The sequence below is a fragment of the Miniopterus natalensis genome, chromosome 19 (genome assembly GCF_054644295.1).
Source record: "Miniopterus natalensis isolate mMinNat1 chromosome 19, mMinNat1.hap1, whole genome shotgun sequence".
Classification (NCBI taxonomy): Eukaryota; Metazoa; Chordata; class Mammalia; order Chiroptera; family Miniopteridae; genus Miniopterus; species Miniopterus natalensis.
Window position 1 is genome coordinate 32,297,893 of NC_142099.1, and position 15,020 is coordinate 32,312,912.

The following is a 15,020-nucleotide window of genomic DNA, read 5'->3' on the forward strand; positions in this document are numbered from 1 at the left end:
AGTCAGTGCTGGGCTCTGCTGACCCCCCCCCCCCGCCCCCTGCAGGCCCTGGAAGTGCCAAGAAGGTTTTGGTTCCCAGATATATGTGCAAGCACTTAGCAAGAACCTGGGCCAACGTGGATGCTCCATGGGTGCTGAGCAAATGAATGAAGTTGGCATGTGTAGGCATCCAACTGCCAGCTTCAGACACAGCACCCACACACATTCCAAGCTACCCAGCAACTCCTGGGAGGCCTCTGCTCTGTGTGATTTGCATAAAGAAAAGAGAAGCTACCACAGGCGCTCAATAAAACAGGCTCCCTGCCCAGGACAAAATATCTGGTGTCTGTGCTCACAAGAGACCTGCACAGACATTGGAGTAGCCTCAGTCTTGAAAACAACTGCCCCCTTCTAGCCCCACCTGCCCCACCCTATATCCCACCTTAGCCTCCTAATTCAAAAACCTTTCTACTGACAGCCCAAGAAGACCAGTATCTCCTGTTTCCTGCCAGAGCCAGCCAGCTTCAAGGGTCTGGGCAAACAGTGGAGCAGGTTAGTTAGGCAAAGATGGGAAGGAGGCTCTCTCTCACATGTACGTGTAGGTACACATGCACACACACACACCCCCCTTAAGTTCCTGGGTGCAGGTGCTAGCAGAAGAGCCAGACAATGGTGTAAGACCTTAGGATCCAGCTGCCTCACATCTGCCTGACTCCCACACCCCCTTCGGATTCCACCAGAGTTCAGCATGGTGTGGACTATCGCCAAGCAGGCCCCAAAGAGATCCGGGTGGCTCCTGCAACCGTGTCCTGCTGAACTAGGGCTCCTGAAACCCCACAGCTCCTGCAGCGCTTACCCAAGGGCCCTTACCGAGGATCTTGCTGATACTGGAGTTGTGCATGTCCGGGAAGGCTTGGAGGATCTTCCTCCGCTCGTCCTTGGCCCACACCATGAAGGCGTTCATGGGCCTCTTGATGTGGCTGCTGTTCCGGGACTCAGGGAAGTGGCGGGAGCCTGGGGACAGGGGTGGAGTCAGCAGGGCAGCCAGTCTAGGGCAAGGATAGTCTGCCAGGGCCAGCAGAAGCAACCTACAGTCTACCCTCTTCTAGCCAAGGGCTCCCACAGCACCCAGGGACGGCCAGCAGCAAGATGTTGGCAGAGGCCAGGCCAGGGACCCAGGGACAGACAGATACATATGGGGATTCCACAGACAAAGGGAGAGAAGAGAAAGGAAAATGATATGACCTGCCCCACCTGGGCCCTGGTGGGAAGCAGAGGTGGGCCCACCAGCTCAGTGCCCAGAGCCCTCACCGTCCACGTCACAGCCCAGCATAGCTTCCTCCAGCGGGTGCACGCAGCTCTCTTCCAGTCGCTCCTTGACTGGGGACGTGTCCAGGCTGATGAGGTCCTGGGATGGACGGGACAACCTGTATATCAGCCCCTCTGTGTCACCCCACTTCCCCCCCGACCTCTCCCTTTGTGGCCTCAAACCTGTCTTCCACCCTGGCCACCATCTGTTCCCTGCTCCCAGGCCCAGGAGAGTGGGGCCCATACCTTACGGAAGGGCACGTTGGGGGAGCTGTCCAAGGCCCCGCTGTGGCTGTGCAGCAGCTGCCGAGCATCCTGGATGGCCTTGGTGACAGCGTCCCCTTCACCAAGGAAGCCTATGGGGGTAGGAAGAGAGGGGACGGGAAGGGAGTGGAGGGGTCACCCCAGTTCATGCCGTGCCCCTCCTTGTGCTCCTTTTTGCCCCTTCCTGGGGCCATTGCACTGCACATCCCCAAGGGGGTGCCATTGACACGGGCTGTTGTGCCAACAGAACAGAAATAAGGACAGTACGCCCTGAAATTGTGCAACCCAGTGGCCGGAGTCACCCGAGGCGAGGGTGCCCAGACAGATGTGGGGAAAGAGAAGGAGGAGCTCTTCTGAGACACTGAATACTGAAACTAAAAGGGGCCCATCAGAGCAGGTCTGACCTACAGAGGTGAAAGGTCATTCCCAAGGTCATACCATACTCTTGACCCTCCCCTAGAAAAGGGCTCAGGGAACGGTGCAGGAGGTAGAAAGCTTACCCAAAGGCAGGCTGGGAGGGCTGGACTGCAGGTCCCGGGTGGCAGCTCCATGGCTGGGGGGGCGGGGCCCACAGTTGCCCATCTTCAGGCTGGGGGAGCTAGAGGTGTTGGGCAGCTCGGGGGCCTTGGGCTTGGCTGTGAGGTTCAGGGGCTGGGAAGGCTCCTAGGGGGGACCCAGAGGCAGAGGGTAAGAGACACCAATGGAGGCCCCCCAGAGAGACAGAGGGCACAAGCACACCCAGAACAGTCAAGGCAGCAGCCAGCGCGCCCAGCTCGCGAAGCGGTGGAACAGTACCTGCAGGGGGTGGTGGGCAGCCATGGCCCCAGGCCTCTTCACAGCTGGGGCTGGGGGACTGTGCAGCAGCTGGAGCGGATACTCCACTATGGAAAAGGCGGCAAGGAGAAAAGTCCTGGATGAGCACAGAACAGCAGACACCCTGCTTGACGAGGTCCCAGCAGCGCAAAGCGGACAGAGGCTCGGAGCTGGCCCAGCTTGCTCCCAACCACCGCCCACCCCGGCCTCAAAGTGCTACTAAGGGCCTCCTATGGCTTCCCCACCACTGCCCTGCACACCAACAGGCACTGTCACCCTGTCCTGCCCTTCCCAACCCACCGACCTGGAGTTCCAAATCTGTGGTGAAATGAGAACAGGGACACCATCTACTCACTCCAGATACTTGTATTTTGTACCTACTATGTGCAGGATACAAAAGCAGCTACCTGTTGTGTAGTCTGTCTCTTGTGCATTACCTCACAATAATCCTTACTCTGTGGTATATAATAGGTGCTCAATATAGTATTCCATTTTACAGATAAAGAAACTGAGACCTGGAGGAGTTACATGGGTTGCCCACATAGTTAATCAGTGGGAGCACCGACATTTGAACCCTGGTACTCTAGACTCTATAGCTTGTCCTCTCCCCTCTGCATGGCACTCTCTTCTTCCTCGACTATCTCAGTCTTCTCAAACAGGCCCAGAATTAAGGAGCTGACAGTTCAGATGGAGAGAGTCATGTATACAAATTACTAACCACTTGGCCCATGGTATATGGGCCAAGTAGACAGCATTTGAGAGAGCTCTGTTCCAGACAGGGGCACTGGAGCAGGCCTCTTGGGCAGAGACGTGAGCTAATGCTGGCAGGACAGGGGGATGAAGTGATGGGTGTGAGAGCAAGATGTGGGCAATGAGACTGGCACAGGATGGGCAAGCAAGGCTCAGAGGCCTGTGAAGGCTCAGCTCTGGAGTCTGCACTCCATGCTGACATGGAGGCAGTGGGGCACCATCTAAGGTGTGTGAGCTGAGGACTACTCGCTCAGCTTTAGGAAGGGGCATTTGGCAACATGTAGGCCCCCTACTTCCTAGAATTCTGGAGCAAATGAAGCAGGTGGAACCCTGGCCAGTCCAGGTCTTCCACAGCTCATTTCATGCCTCCCTTGTCCAGAAAGCATGTGGCCCCTCCCCTGACCACGTCCCTGCCCTCCTCACCCCGGTGGCTCTGCTCCACCTTCACCTGGAATTGCCACGGTTTGTGCTGTTGGCCTGTCCTCCCCATTCAACCCTTCCCAGCCTCCCCAATAGCCCTCCCTGGAATCTTCCCTCAGGGTAGCGTCAGTGGGGCTGACCAGTGAACTGTGCCCACGGCCCAGGCTTGATGGTGGACCCATCAGAACTCACCTACCTGGACTTCCCCTGGAACAGGGAGGGTGGCCCAGAGGAGTTGGCTTAAAAGCTACCCCCCTTCCTGGGGCTTTTATGGGCAGCATTTCTGCCCTGTCCCCATGACCACTCCCAAGGAATCCATGATCGTGGCCTAATAATTCTGTCTCTGTCCCACTGTCACTGCCCTTGTTCAGGGCTAGAATCACCTCAAGAGCAGCCTACCCAGTGTTCTGCCTTCAGTTGTTCCCCCTCCTTTCCCTATCCTCACAGTCAGCGTGACAACACATCTACTCAAAGGTTCAAGCACACCCCACAGTCTACAAAATAAAGCCCGAACTCCACGCTCGGTCCCAATTGCCCTCCCCAGCTATGTCCCCTCTACCCAGTCACACGCCTCTGCCTGAACCGCCTACCCGGTGCCCTCTCCCCTCAGCTCCCAGCTCCATCCTCACAAGTCCACTCTCCTAGGACCCAGTCAAACGCCACAGGAAACCTCTCCAGCTTCCCTGGTGGTTGGCGTACTTCTTTTTCCCTCCCGAGATTATAAATTCCTTGAGCTCAAAGTCCACATTTTATCACCCCCATGGCCCTCGACAACTACACAGCGCCTGATCCTTCCCTTATCTCAGGGGCCTCCCCTTCCACTCACCTGGTTTGCAAGGGATTGGCTGAATGGGCAAAGCCAGCTGGGAGTCCGGGGTGACAGGCAGAGGTTGGTGGCTTGGGGGGAAGGCTGGGATCATGACATAAGGCATGTTGACCTGCTGAGAGCAAACAGACCCTGTGTGAGTACAAACGGCTACCCAGCTATGGTCAGCCCTGGACAGGGGTAGACTCAAGGATGAGAGGCACAGGGTTTGGGGCAGAGACAGTCTTCCAAAGGATCTGTCTGATCCCATGCCACCTTCCTGGGCCCCTGTCTACCTGCCCTCAGGGCCCAGCTGGGAAGAAGATATTCTGGGCCCCTCCCTTGAAACAGAGGGCAGGGGAGGGGAATAGAGTAGGAATGAGTCCCCTCCTCAGAGTCATGCCTGTCTCTCCCTCCAAGCAGGTGTCAAGCCCTCAGGCTCCGGCTCTCCCAATGCCCAGCCCTCCCCTCTCCTCACCTGGATCTGCTGCTGAAGGAGGTTGATTTTGTGCTGCTGCTGAATTAGCTGTTGCTGCTGCTTGGCGATCTGGCAGAGGGATAAGAAGGCAAAGGGGGTTTGGGCTTAGGCCCCAGGTCCCACCTCCCAGAGCCTTCTAGGCCCCAACCACACCCTGCCCTCCGAGGCTGCAAACACGGAGAGCTGAGTGGGGCAAGAAGCAGAACAGCCAGCCCTCAGAATGTATTCCCCTTTTGCAGGGAGCTCCACCTTCCCTCAGAGGCCAGGGGTGGAAGGCGGAGGGGCCCTTCAGCATCCCTCTACCCTGAACCCCCCATAGGGACTTAAGAATAGCCAGAGGTGGGAATCCTTCAGCCCTGGCCCACAGCCCCCTCCCCAGGAGCCCCACCCCACCTGCCCCGGAGGCGGGCATTGTAAAGTCCTGCCCCCAAGATGCTCCCCTCTAGGTCCTGACAGCCCCCTCCCCGGAAAGGAAGCAAGTCAGCCTACCTGTTCCTGCTGCTGCCGGGCCAGCTCCATCTGCTGCTGCTGCTTCTCGAAGAGCATGGCAGCCATGTTCTTCTGCTCCGAGTGGGCCGTCAGGAGCTGGTCCCGCAGGGTGGACAGCTGATGGATCATGACCAGGAGCTGGAGCTCCTTCTCTGCCAGGCTCTCCTGGGTCCCTGTTCCAAGTGAAACAGTCACCATTGAGTTATGTTTGTTCACCTGTCCAGCCATCCATCATCTGATATTTACTAAGCAATTGCTGTCTCACACCCATTAGGGGCTGAGTGACAGAGGTGGTTGACACGTGAGCCTTGCCCTGACAACCACCAGACACAGGCAACGCCGACGGTGGGGCATCTTGACCCTGCCCGCCCCGTGGACATGCTCAAGTGCCCAGTGCCACAGGGCCAGGGTGCACAACCATCCCACAGGAGCGGCCCAGCGGGACATGCTCAGGCTTTGGAGCAAGACAAATAGGGGGTCAAGTCCCCCTTTGAACCCATCCAGCCTGGGAGCTGTTGGGTAAGACACCAACTTTTCTGCACTTGCGTTTTTAATATACAAATGAGCACACTAATAATCATCACTTCACAGGGTTCAAGGGGCCATGAATGTAAAATTTTTAGTCCAGGGCCTGGCACACGGTCCTCAACCAATAACTGTTAGTGCTTCCTTGCCCTCCAGTTTAGCAAGGCCTCAGACCATTTGCATTGGAATTACTCAGGGAGCCTTTGGAAAACAGAGATGCCCGGGCCCCCATCTTCTGGGGTTCTCATTCAGTAGGTGGGGGTGGAGCCTGGGCATCTGCATTTTTTAAAGTGCCTTCTGTGATGAGACTGAGCAAATCATACGGACCTTGATGGGCAGCTTTGCAAACTTCTTGGAATTATCGCTGACCCTGTCACCCTCAATTATCAGGCAAGGTCAAGAGAACTAATGGCAAAACCAGATTCAAGCAGAACAAGTTCAACTGCACAGAAGTAAATGAACTGATGGATTTCATGCCTTTTCTGTTTGAGATTACCAACGTTTAAATCTTTTGTTTTCCAGATAAAAGGAAACTTGTTTTTCTTCACCTTCCTATGACTTAACAAGTTGGTAAATTATACCTTTCTTTGCAAGCAGTACTGAAACATTCATATTTTTCTCCCTACCTGATCCTTCCAGAATTTGGAAACTCTTAATAAATATTATTATTTTTATGGCAACATTTGCAAAAGTTCAGTACGAATCTGTTCCCCTTATAACAGGACACAGTTGGGAACTGGCTTTAAGGCTTTGATGGGAATGTCATATTTGAGAGAGAAGCATAGACTCAGATATGAACAGACAGCTTTAAGGAATTAAGATGGACTTCTGGAACCAATAAAAACCTTTGGAAACATTGGCCTGGTACCTTGCTTACAGGGCTCCCAGCAGCATTACCATGTGAATAAAGAACGTCACTTCTTGGCAGGTGTAGAAACCTCAGAAGAGAGGAACCCACCCAAACGTATAGGTATTGAAGTCAACATCTGATGGCAAGTCCTTGCCTTGGCTTTTCAGGCCTTGAGAGAGGTCTTGTTAAATTCAACCTGAAGATTCCTTATGAAAAATTCCAGCAAAGAAGATTTAAAAGAGCCTATGTGGTTAATTACTATTTTTGCTGGAATTATACAAATAATCAGGCCAAGTTTAACAAAACTAGACTTATTTTGTAAGTATTAATGTGGCTACCTTTGGTAAAGATGGGGGTGATTTTAGAGAGAAAATTTGTTTCAGTACAAACTATCATATACCCTGTGGATATTAGATAAAATTTTCTACCTATAAACTGGACTGGGTTCTGAGTTCTTCCCGTTTTCTTAAATATTTGGCTGCAACTCTCCAAACTAAGATTTTCATTCTCCCACCCTTAGACTTGGAGTCATTGAGCATTAACACTGCCCTTTTTCCAAGGCCACAGAAGCTAAAGTGGGCCAGCTTGATACAGACCTCAGAGAAATCACAACCACAGCTCAGCTATGGACAATCTTTGTGCCTGCTGCAGAAAGATCACCAAAGACATTCACACTACAGACCAGGAGACTCTAAGACTGTCACTGCCTGCCTTCACTCCACCTAAAGATGCTTCAAGCCAGACATCTAGAAATCTTCTTGACTGCCTGTCGTTGGAACTCACAAACCAAGATTATAGTCTGCTCCAATCATTAACCTTTGTTTTCTTTTGTTTTCATAAAGATGCCTCTTATTTAATACCTGACTGCTTGCGCCACGGGCTTAACTCTGGGAGCCCACTGGTATCACCGCCTCCTGAAATGAAATACAACTTTAACTGAATTTTCCTCAAGACTAAGGCTGGTTTAATGATAGAACGATTGATCAGCTCATTTTCTGCAATGTGAAGCTTCCAGGGACGTTTCTGAGGAGGAAACTGTGGGGGCTCAGAACAAGCCACCCCAAGATGTGCTTCTGTGGTAGGCAGATTATTTTGAGCTAAAGTCAATTTTAGCCTTGGGCTCAAGAGAAACTTCTGCCCCTCCCTCTAACTACTTAGAAGAACTTGAATTAGGGGCCTTGCCCATAATAAGAGATTATCAGGGATACTCTCTTTTTGACCCACCTGTATGACAGGGCAAAGTTTTATTTCCTAAACATCTGCTCTTCCTAGCACCCTGCAATGACCCTTTGAAGCCCCCCAGGTGCCTTGCCTCATCCCTAGCTCAGAGTGTCTTATACCCATGTTCCCTTTCTAGCTCTGAACCTCTCATGCATGTGGGGTCTCTGACTCTTTCATATGTGGGGGGCTCCCATACATATGTATGTATTAAATTTGGTTAGTTTCTCTTGCAAATAAGTAAATACGTGCCCTCTGTGAGTGTGATCAACCACATTGGGGAAATTATCACTCTAATGAACCCACTAAGCAGCCCTTTAATTCACTTAGTGAGGTCCTGTGGCCTATAACTAATTTTCAAAAGTGAGAGGGAACGTTGGGATCATTTTATAGTTAGTTCTGGGAAGTAGCAACGATAAGCCTAGGTCATAAGGGCCCCTGATAACAGCCCAAACCCATACCCATGAGATCTGATTCCTACCAGGCCTCTCCCGCATGGGAATGAGCCAGACCTCATGCTTGGGCGCCAGGTGAGGGACGTGCTGACCCTAAGGCCAGGCAGGAGTCAGAGTGGCACAGGCCAAGTCTGAGGGCACAGAGAGCCCCAAGAATTGCCCTGAGGCCTAGACTGCATGGCCAGACTGGGAAAAGGGACAGGGGTTCACACATCACTCCCCTGCCCACCCCCACAGCCTTCACCTTTGACATCCTTTGTTTCCACAGAGCTTCTTCCCAGAAACCTCTCCTTCCAGTCACTGGACAGCAGCTTCTCAATGGCCGGCACGACTAGAAGACACCAAAGGCATGAGGATCAGCCGTCCTAACACCGCCCCACCCCAGGCGCCCCTCTAACTAGGGCAAACATCTCACCTTCTTTTAAATTCCGGTTGAAGTCCAGCTTCTCCTGGCTCCCAGAGGCAGCCTCAGAGCCTCCTGGTCTCTTGGGTTCTGGGGACACATTGCTCTCTGGTGAGCTGCAATCCTGTAAGACACACCGAATGTCACTGTCACCTCCAGGGGAGGGGGCAGGCTGCAGCAAGGCCTGAGCACCCCGGAGATGCACACCGTAGGGCCCTCTCTCCCCACCTTCCCTACGTGCGCTCTGACTTTGCCTGATATACTAAAAATAACAAAAGGTTTCAAGACAAGAGACCAGGCTCAGTCTAGGCTCAGTGACTCACAGGTGCTTGATCTCACGTGAGTACCTGAACTTCTCGGAGCCTGACTTCCCCTCTGCTGAAAATGGAAATGCACCATCCCTGTCATGGGGTTGTGTCGGAATCAAGGGAGTGAATGCATGTGGATGGTTTGCCACTGCAGCCAGGGGCCAAAAACCAGTTATTAATTATTACTTCCTGCATCTACCCACCACTCCAGCCAGGCTGGTTACTCCAAGGGCCCTCACCTCTCCTTAAGACACTGACCCCCAGAAAATAAAAATAAAAACTGGGGGGGGGAGACTGACCCCTCTCTCATCATCTGATTCCTCTCCATTCTTTAAGACCCAGCTTGAGGTCCCACTCCCCCAGGAAGTCTTCCTTGATCACCACCCAGCCTCCTAATCCACTCCCAGACCCCTGCCCAGAACCCTAAAACTCTATTTTCTCCTCATTTAGCTTTCAATTATATATTCCCTTTTTACAGCTCTCACATGGAATCACTGCAAGAATCCTTACTGCTAATGTAGTTCAGCTCCATTTTAAGGATGAGGAACTGTATTGTCCTAAATGGCAATTTAACTCCGGCTTCAGTAAGAGGACTGCTTTTCTTAACTCAGATGAAAAAGCTGGTCGATTAGCTCTAAGCCAAACTCTGAGTGTATGTACCCTCTCTTTCCAACTAGTCCTGGGGGTAAGACTGCTCACGCAGGTGAGCGTTAACATCAGGTGAGTGAGCGCCGAAGGGAGTCCACGTCCACGCGGCTGGGCGGCCGAATGAAACTGGCAGCCTCCCCACTCACCTAGTCTGGCCCCAGAGATGGCCATTTCCGCCTGCCCCTCGCCCAGCCAGGGGGTGGGTGCTTGCCTGGCCTAAAGAAGAGGCCAGGGGTGGTGCATGGACGTATGTGGTGGGGACACTGACCCAGGAGCCCCTGGGAAAGCGCTGGGCACCTGGGCTAGAGCTTGGGGGTCAGCGCCATCCTGGGTAGGCCGGGCTGGGTCTCCGGGCTGGGGGTCAGCTGTGGCAGCTGAGCCCTGGGGGGCCTCGTGGCAGGGCTCCTTCCTCCCCTCTGACTTGACAGCACAGTTCACCATGGTGCTACCGCCATCCAGGGCCAGCTGGGCAGAGCCGGGGCTCCTCATGGACATCCTGAGGGAGGAGGGGCAGAGTGAGTGAGGCGAGTCCCGAGACCCGGGGCAGCAACTCCACCCTCCGTCCCCAGCCCCAAACAGGCACACTCCTAGGAGACGGACGCTCCCACCGGGGACCTACAGTGGAAATTAGCAAAGGTTCTTCTGTCTTCTTTTATTTTAAACTATGTTTTTATTGATTTCAGAGAGAGATAGAAACATCAATGATGGGAGAGAGTCATTGATCGGCTGCCTCCTGCACGCCCCCTCCTGGGAATCCAGCCCGCAACCTGGGCATGTGCCCTGACCGGGAATCAAACCATGACCTCTTGGTTCATAGGTCGACGCTCAACCGCTGAGCCAGGCCGGCCAGACTTCTTTTTTTTTCATAGGAAGCTGTAGAGAAGATGGGCCCAACCTTTGGTGCTCCTTGCCTGCTGCAATGTTGGGCCTAGTAGCGTGATGGGTCCAGGTAAAGAGGCCAGAGGTTGTTAAGTGGCTATTTCTCAGCCCAAAAAAGCCAAAGTTATACATGTATGTGTGTCTGTGTATGTGTGTTTGTGTGTCTGTGTATACATAATTTGTAATTAGTTACCAACGTTTAAAAATAAAGAAGTATCATAAAAATTTGGATTTAAACTTCTCTTAAAGTTGGCCTGTGGCAGCAATTGGCTGGAAATGAGGTACCACTATGGCCTGGCCAGTCTGCCCTACTCCCTACCACTCCCCAAAAAGGAAACCAAGTACCAGCTTCCCTATATAATACATTTATTCTTTGGTTTTCTCATAGTAGAGACGAGATAAAACAGGACTATTTTGTTTATCCATAAATTGACCAAAAGTGGGAAAATAAACACAGCCGAGAGATGGATGAGTGGCTTCAAGAAAAACATTTTCTTTTTTTGGTGGTTGTTTTTTTCTTTAGAGGAACATTTTCTTATATGTAGCTACAGTATCTCATTGAGAGCTGGCCCAGTAGGTATCTGCAGTCCTCGTAAGCAGACTCTGAATCCACCGCTCCCACTGCTGCCCCCCCCCATCCCATCCACAGAGTAGCAGAGCGATCACAGGGGTCTGGGTAGTGGTTTCCAGGGGTCATGGCAGGCTCAGGGCCAGAGAGGCAGATCCCCACGGCTCCCCTGCTCACCCTCCAAAGTCACCGAGATGAGGCCAGTGGGGTTACAAAGCAAGTTCCCCAAGTATGCATGGGTCCTGCCTTGGGCACCCAACGAGCCGCTGAGTGAACTTGGGTGAGTTACTTAGCCTCTCCACACCTCAGTTTCCTCATCTGTAAAATGGGCTATGAATTGGTATTTGTACAGTGTCTAGGACGCTACCAGGCAGCAGCAGTAAGCACCTGTGTGGTATCTGTTAAGCCACAGCTAGCTGGGATGTAGCAAAAGAAAAACAGCCTCAGCTGGGCCTGGAGGCTTGAGACACAAAGTCCTAGGTCCCTCACAAATCCGAATCTCTGTGGGTGGGGCCAGGGGTCTGGCTTAACAAGCCCTCCTGGTGGCTCTGAAACATACCAGTTTGACAAGCACTGTTAAATAAAATTTAAAAATAAATTTTTTTACATGGCATTAATTTTTTAGGAGGGCACTGCAAGGCAAAAGTCAGATGTGGTAAAACACCCCTTAAATGAAACTGCAGGTGCACTGTATTTGTACAGCGCATCTACTCTGTCCAACTAACTGCTCTGGAACCTGTAATAAATGCCAGAATGTGCCGCATACAGCACGCTAAATAAGTGAGAAAGCATTCCAGCAGAGTAAGATGTGTTTGCCTTGGTGCCATCCTACAGATCAGCCCCGAACCTCCTGCCACTTTCAAAGGGCAGGGCGCCCTGGGGCTGGTGTGGGACCCGGGACAGGGCGCTGCAGGGTGAGGAGGGGCGGACCTGACCTGACCCTGGGAACACCAGCCCGGGAGAAAGAAGAGACCCCAACCCAGCTCAGCAGGGCTTTGGGGTCCCGCTCGGGGTGCCCTCCCGCCACCCCGGGACCCGGAGCGCATCCAGGAGGCAGGCGGCCGGCCCATCCGGGCGCGGGAGGGGTGCGGGCAGGCCCGAGCCCGAGGCGGGAGGGGGCTGGGGAGGGGTATTATCCTGAAGCCGAGGGCAGCAATTACATAACAAACAAACCCGGGCTCAAGCTGTGAATTAATCAAACCGCTGAAAATAAAACCTTCCTCTCAGGAACTTCAGACAAAAGAAATGAAAACAACCAGGCAGGCTGGGAAATAAAAGGCAGCGGCGCTGAAAGGGGGACAAAAGGAAACCAGACAATAGGGTGTTGGACAAAGGCAATAAAGCCAAAGGAAGTGTGACAGGCGGACAATGCCGGCCTGTGGGCTTCTGATCCCGCCAGGCTCGCCACACCTCGGCCCACACCCACCGCTCGCCGGCCTTGGCGCAGGCAGGCCACCGGGTCACCTCCTTTCTCCAGACTTGGGTCCTAAGGGCCCTTCTCCTCCACTCTGTCCCAAGCCCGTGGCCTTCCAGCCCCCACCTCAGAGCCTTTCTTCCCACGGCAGCCTGCGTGGCTAGAGAGCGGGTCGGGGCCAAGGCCCGGGGGGAACGGGGCTGCCGCCTCCCCAGTGCCAGACGCTGACTGGGGTCCATCCCCCTGCCCCGAGGCGGAGGCAGAGGAGGTGACGCTCTGTCCAGATCACCTCTGGGACAGCCACTGGCCACACGAGGCTACGGAGAACTTGTAACTACCCGGTCCCTCTGGAAATGGGGCTGTGCGAAATCCACCTGGGTTTTCAAGAATGAGAATGTAAAATGGCCTGCAAATAACTGGCTATTGATGACATGTTGAATTTACGCTATTCTGAGAATGCTGGATTAAATAAAACACCTGTTAAAATTCATTTACTTGCCCCTTTTTACCCTCCTCAATGTGCTGCTAGAAAACTTAGTGACGCATGTGGCCCCTGTTCTATTTCCGTTGGGCAGAGCGGCACTGGGACGCGTCCTTCCTTTCTCTACGGCCTTCCTACCCACGCCTCGCCCCCAGTCCTCCAGTGGGGCACTGTGGATTATCTTCATAGGGAGCAGTCTCCCAGAGCTCCCAGTGGCTCATCCTGGCCTCTGGCCCAGCGCCTGGTAACAAAGAAAATGGCTTCTGGTGACCAGCCAAGCTGGCTGGGAGGTGTCAGTCTGTTCATCAGGGCGTGGTGCCCACCGAATAACCCTGCCAGATCCTGCTGCCCAGACAATGGCCCTTTACTCCCACAGGCTGGGACTCAGGCCGGCCCTGGGCACGGCTCTGCTAGTCCCCTCTGCACCCATGTGCCGGTGGAGATGCAACAGCACAGGCCGACCAGTCGGCTCCTCTTGGAAAGCACCTCCTGGCCTCACTTGGGAAGAGGGTCCATGGGCACCTCTTTCCCCCCCCTGAGCACAGGCCTTCTCAAGAAGAGCCTTCCTGCCCTTTCGCAGCCTGAGGCCCACAGACATGAAGTCTCTCCAAGGAACATGGGTACCAGACTCTGGACCCCAACCATCTCAGCTCTAAGTGCAGAGCAAAAGTCACATGTGACAAACTAAATAAAGAAAGGGCAATACGGTGGAGGGTATGCAGTTGACATACAGCCCTGCTCTGTCCCTGCAGCTGGCTGTCCCTGTACAGGCTCCTTTACCTCTGCGGTCTTTGTCTGTAAAGGTGTCAATGGAATGGAGTGGAAAACTCACAGGCTTTTGGGTTCAACAACTTGGGTTCAAATTCCTGCCCTACCACCAGCTGACCTGTGTGACCTTGGGCAAGTTAATTAACCTCTGAACCTCTGTCTCCTCAACCATACATTGGGTATAATAACCCCTACTGCACAGGTGTCCATGAAGATTAAATAATACGGGGTAAGCATCCATCAAGTTGCCATATAGCCCACGATGCTCCCAGAATTGACTGGTTGAGAGAAAAGCCTCTGGGGTCAGACAGACCTGAAACCAAATTATGCCCAATTAATTGCTGTGCAACTTTGAGCAAGTGTCTCAACTTCTCTGAACCCCAGTTTCCTCCTCAGTAAATGGAAATTTAAAAACCCAAGATGAACGAATGAGCCTTCCACCAACACTCGAGACTCTGTAATATATGCCCGTTTTTACATTCTCATGGCACCCTGAACTTGGTGTTCAAAGTACTTATATAGTTGGTAATGATACCTTTACATGCTTGATTTATTTCTGACTCACCCCCAACCCCACTCAGGGCACTGAGGAAAATACCTGGTTTTGCTCATCACTGTGGCCCCAGAATCTAGCACAGTGCCTGGAGCAGAGCAAGTGCTCAATATATGTTCATGCAACGCTCAGAAAGTATAATATAGCTCAGCAGCTAACACAAGGCAGACCTGGATGCATCATAAGTGACAGCTACAATTATCCTCATTACCAGATAGATGCTGCTCTCTGAGGCTTACTTCCCACGCCCCCACCTCCCACACTTCTATCCTCAGCTGCCTTTTCCTTGCATCTAAGATCTTCCTGAGAGTGACCTAAATCTCCCAGTAGCTAAGCAAGTCCATTTGCTTTTGTTTTCACCTTGGGACAGGTAAAACATTTTCCATACCTTTCAGATTTAAAAACTCTACTGGAGCCTTCCCTAAAGTTACTTTTCTCCAAAGACTTAAAAAAGCTTCTCAAATTCCTTTCTCCCTTCCTTACCAGGCATGCTCCATGCTTCAACTATCCACATGGTTTCACAGGTTTTAAGCTCAGCAGCCACACATACCCCTCCCCAGCCACCCAGAAGCCAAAGGACTCTTGGCGCACAGGAGATGTGAGCTATTGGATTCCCCCAGGTCCCACCTGGGTCCTGGTCAAAG

At 52.8% G+C, this 15,020-nt stretch overlaps 1 protein-coding gene across 3 annotated transcripts in view; it reads right to left on the reverse strand.

The window, feature by feature from the left end:
• SOX13 (SRY-box transcription factor 13) overlaps window positions 1-15,020 on the reverse strand; it is a 44,967-nt gene that overhangs the window by 2,703 nt on the left and 27,244 nt on the right. Inside the window, exons 2-12 of one of the 3 annotated variants that reach the window (XM_016214921.2) lie at window positions 10,011-10,209; window positions 8,770-8,881; window positions 8,599-8,685; window positions 5,307-5,479; window positions 4,818-4,886; window positions 4,361-4,475; window positions 2,347-2,432; window positions 2,052-2,214; window positions 1,534-1,643; window positions 1,291-1,387; window positions 850-993 (exon numbers count right to left, since the gene is read on the reverse strand). In XM_016214921.2, coding sequence (XP_016070407.2) covers window positions 850-993; window positions 1,291-1,387; window positions 1,534-1,643; window positions 2,052-2,214; window positions 2,347-2,432; window positions 4,361-4,475; window positions 4,818-4,886; window positions 5,307-5,479; window positions 8,599-8,685; window positions 8,770-8,881; window positions 10,011-10,208 — 1,354 coding nt within the window. In that variant the 5' untranslated portion in view covers window position 10,209. Of the gene's footprint in view, window positions 1-849; window positions 994-1,290; window positions 1,388-1,533; window positions 1,644-2,051; window positions 2,215-2,346; window positions 2,433-4,360; window positions 4,476-4,817; window positions 4,887-5,306; window positions 5,480-8,598; window positions 8,686-8,769; window positions 8,882-10,010; window positions 11,212-15,020 lie in introns of those variants that run through there. The other 2 variants (XM_016214929.2, XM_087827677.1) reach the window with 2 other exon arrangements.